Genomic DNA, 3,664 nt, shown 5'->3' on the forward strand with positions numbered 1-3,664 from the left:
TTGCCGGTCTCGATGGCAGCTTTGCATCACCCTGCCCTGCGCGCAGCGATACGGGCAGCGACCCCGCACCGCGGGGGACAAACAGAACGCCCTGCGCAATGCCAGGGCTGCTCACGGGCGGCACTGGGGAGGTCGGTCAGCTCTGACCCCCCTCGGAGCCGGCGCTGTCAAGGTGGTGGTCCCACACCTCCTGGCAGATCACCGCGGTCCTTTTGGGGAAGGCAGCCCTCCTCCGATGACCGCGGCCCCAGCTGATGCTTCAAGCCCGTTACAAAATCCAGGAGGTTACACGACCCCGGTGAACGTTTGGGTCAGCTGCCTGCTTTCCCCCGCTTGTAGAAGTGCAGCTTTTCTCAGAGACACCCAAGCCCTCCATCATTTGATGGAATTTGCCCCAGAAAATCCGAAGTTTCTTTAGCCGAGAACAGCAGAGAGGCAGGATGAGTGCAAAAGCCATTCCAAAGGGGCTCCTGCCCACAACCCATCGGCTTTGGGGTGAAAAGGAAGCAGCAGAGTCAGGGCGAGCAATGGGCAAAGCAGAGCAAAGCAGTGGCCCGGACCCCCAGACCTCCCACAGAAACTCTCTGTACCCCCCAGGTGGGTTTTACAGCACCCCAGACTGTCCAAAAGCCCCACGGGACCGGCGCAACCCCTCTGCACCCGCGGGGCAGCTGAGCATGGGTGAACTCATCACCTCCTGCCCCGCATGCTGGCGGAGGTGACAGCGCCGGAGGAAGCCAAACAAAACCCCAATCCCGTGCAAAAACCGTAGGCAGTTGCCAAGGATCTTGTCAAAAAAAGACCGTTTTGTTCAGTTTTTACCCCCCCCAGCAGCCGACGGGGAAGAGCCGGAGGTGGGTGAAGCATCCGCAGAGCCAGCCCGCGTCTCGTCGCCGCCCGAGCAAATTCAGGAGACCAGCCGTGCCTTCTGCCTGCCTCCTGGACGCTCCCGGAGCGCCGGCACGACCCGCACGACCGCGCGGTCCTGGGCAGTACGCGTCATGAACACGCACGGCCCGTCCGCTGCATTCTCCGTCAGGGCACAGCACCGAGGACACGGGGGATTAGCCCTGCTGCGGCGCGGGTAAGTCTGATTTTATCACCGGGAAGCGAAATCACGCTTCAGCAGCACGTCGCAAGGTTTGTAACACGTCCTCCCGATCCGGGCACAAGCCCTGGGGCTTGGGGGTGGGGGGGTGGAATTTCACAGCCCCTGCCCTGCCAGGGACCGCGTCTCCATGGAATCGTAGAATCATTAAGGTTTATCATTGGGATGATTATCAATAATCATTAGGACCTCAGTAATTCAGGCTGGTGCCCACAAGGGAGAGATGGAAGAGGCTCCCAGGGCTCGGGTGTTAACTCCGCCGTGTACGTGCAGGCGGGATCGGGGCTGGGACTCCACCCTGCTCCCCAAAGCAGGGAGCCTCCAGCAGCACGGGTCAACTCTGCGCCCATAAAATCAGACTTACCCAGTTGTCCCAATACAGTTTCGTTGACTGATTTCCTTTTCTCTTTCTTCTCGGGACTATTTTTTCTACCATCTCTTCCTTTCCTTCTCGGGTCACTTTTCTTACCCTTTGTCTTCTTCCCAGTTTGCTCTGGCATTTTTTAGAAAAAAAGGAAAACTCCGTGTGAGACGAGGCATCAGGGATGCTGCGGTGAGCAAGTTCCCCTGGGGCACACCCCTGCGGTGGAGACCTGGACCAGACCTGCCAACAGCTCTGAGCCAAAGGGAGAACAGCAGGCACTTTTTGGCCAACTGTAGGCTAAGGTCTCTACACGTTAAGAAAATCTGAATCCTGTAGGTTATATAAAAAAGAGGTTTGGGCCTTGGACATGAACTTGGTGTGGCCTCAGGAGCAGACCCACTGAAGGCAGGGGACTCACTGCAAACTCCGCAGCCACCGACGTGCCCTCCCGGACCAGGGCTTTGGGGCGAGGACCTGCGGCAGCAGCAGAAGGGAGCAACCCCCAACCCTGCTCAGACACCTCCGGGAGACGTGGGGAGCTCCAGCCCTGCGGCGTGTCACCCATCACCAACAAGAGCATCTCCCGGAGGGATTCAGCTGCAAAGCCAGCTGGACGGCAATGGTACCGGCAGCGTTTGAAAGCAGACCTTGATTTGATTTGACCCTTCAGTGACAGTAACTGCCCGTACTCACACCGTGCAGGGGGGGAAAAACCCCAAACCTACAGAACTTGAGCAGTGTATTGAACATACGTAAATGGAGTAGGAAAGATGACCAGCATTGCCTATGGAAAGCCAGGGATGTAACTCTTAGCTATGCAGACATCCAGCTAAAAATCAGTATTATTTCCTAAATGGCTTCGAACTTCTGCGGGATTTATTCCTCTTGGGTAAACAGGACAAATACCCTATAAAAGTACAACTTGTACTGCCAAGCGAAATACTCCAACAGTTTCTACTTACTCCGTTAGGTCAGTCTCTCACAGAAGTCCATGCTAAAACTTCTACTAATTTTCAGAGGGGGAAGGATATTATTGCCCTTATACCAAAATGTGGGTGGCTGATGGCAGCGGAGGCGAGACATGCGGTTTTTCAGAGCCTGGCCCATAGGCTGAGCCCGCACAGGCTGTGCAGCTATCGGAGCGACGGTTTTAGGAAACAAACTGGTGTATTGTGTCGGCCAGCAGCGGACCTGCCAGCAGGCTCCGCAGGGGCCGTGGACTGGACGCGTCAGAGGGAATAACCTCTGCTCTCCCTTTGCAGCGGCAGTGGAAATGTACTGGGCGAGCAGGGGAGGGAATTCGCGTTGCACCTGCCCGAGTCTGGATTAACAGAGGATTTACAGCCCTGGGGTTGCCAAGCCAGGAACCCCTCCTGACCAAAGGACCTTCTGAAAGAAAGAAAAGCAAAAGAAAAATTGGTATTTTCTACGTTCCTGCCAAATAACTGGAGAAAGGCAGACGGATTTTTCACTTTGCTTAGGAAATAAAAATCTAACTTTGTTTAGACAGTACAATGGGGCTGAAGAGAAAGCCGAGCCGTGCTTTTGGAAGAGGAACCTGTCAAAATAGTAGCTGTGTTTCAAAGCCAGTCAATGTTTACTTTCCACTCCATGCAAGAAAAATACAGGGGAGAGACGTGGGTTCCTTTTACATGGGCAGTTCTCACTGATTGTATTAAAAATCTCCCGCTTAAATGACCATTTGTCAGTGGGAAAAATAAACCCCTCCAGCTTTGACTTTATGTGGGAGCCGTTCAAAAAAAAACCCCCGTGCCAAAACCGTCTTTGGAATAACCCCAGCAGATACCAGTCGATGGCCACCACAACAGCAGTTAAAACTGGCTTCATCCAGGCAAAGGAATGGAGACTTCTTCCCTTCTCCAAGAAACCCCAGGGACACGGAGCAGCCCGGTCGGGAGTTGTGCGGAGGGGATGCTACGGGAGCCGTCCCCCCGCTTTCAAACCAGTCAGCGCTTCGTAATGATGCAAAATGCAGCGGTTTTGGTCCCACTGGGTGCCAAGGACCTTTATCTCTAAGTATCGTCAACTGGCACGGAGGAGGCTCAGCAACGCGTGGGTGCTGGGAGCACTTGGCAGGGTCTACCTGGGGTCTACTCGGTGCGAGTCCGGGATGGGACGGGGATGGGGCAGTTAGGAGCTGAAGCAGAAAATAAGCACCAAGCCGCGTTCCG

At 55.1% G+C, this 3,664-nt stretch overlaps 1 protein-coding gene across 1 annotated transcript in view; it reads right to left on the bottom strand.

Annotated features, from left to right (window-relative positions):
• The window catches only part of LOC104622459 (protein Jade-2-like), a gene marked incomplete at its 3' end in the record, with an annotated part of 3,629 nt that extends 2,021 nt beyond the window's left edge, over positions 1–1,608 (bottom strand). Inside the window, exon 1 of the mRNA XM_010289254.1 lies at positions 1,473–1,608. Within this exon, the coding sequence (XP_010287556.1) occupies positions 1,473–1,608 (136 nt within the window). The remainder of the gene's footprint in view (positions 1–1,472) is intronic.
• Between the last annotated feature and the right edge of the window lie 2,056 nt (positions 1,609–3,664).

This window comes from Phaethon lepturus, unplaced genomic scaffold, assembly GCF_000687285.1.
Source record: "Phaethon lepturus isolate BGI_N335 unplaced genomic scaffold, ASM68728v1 scaffold27850, whole genome shotgun sequence".
Taxonomy (NCBI): domain Eukaryota; kingdom Metazoa; phylum Chordata; class Aves; order Phaethontiformes; family Phaethontidae; genus Phaethon; species Phaethon lepturus.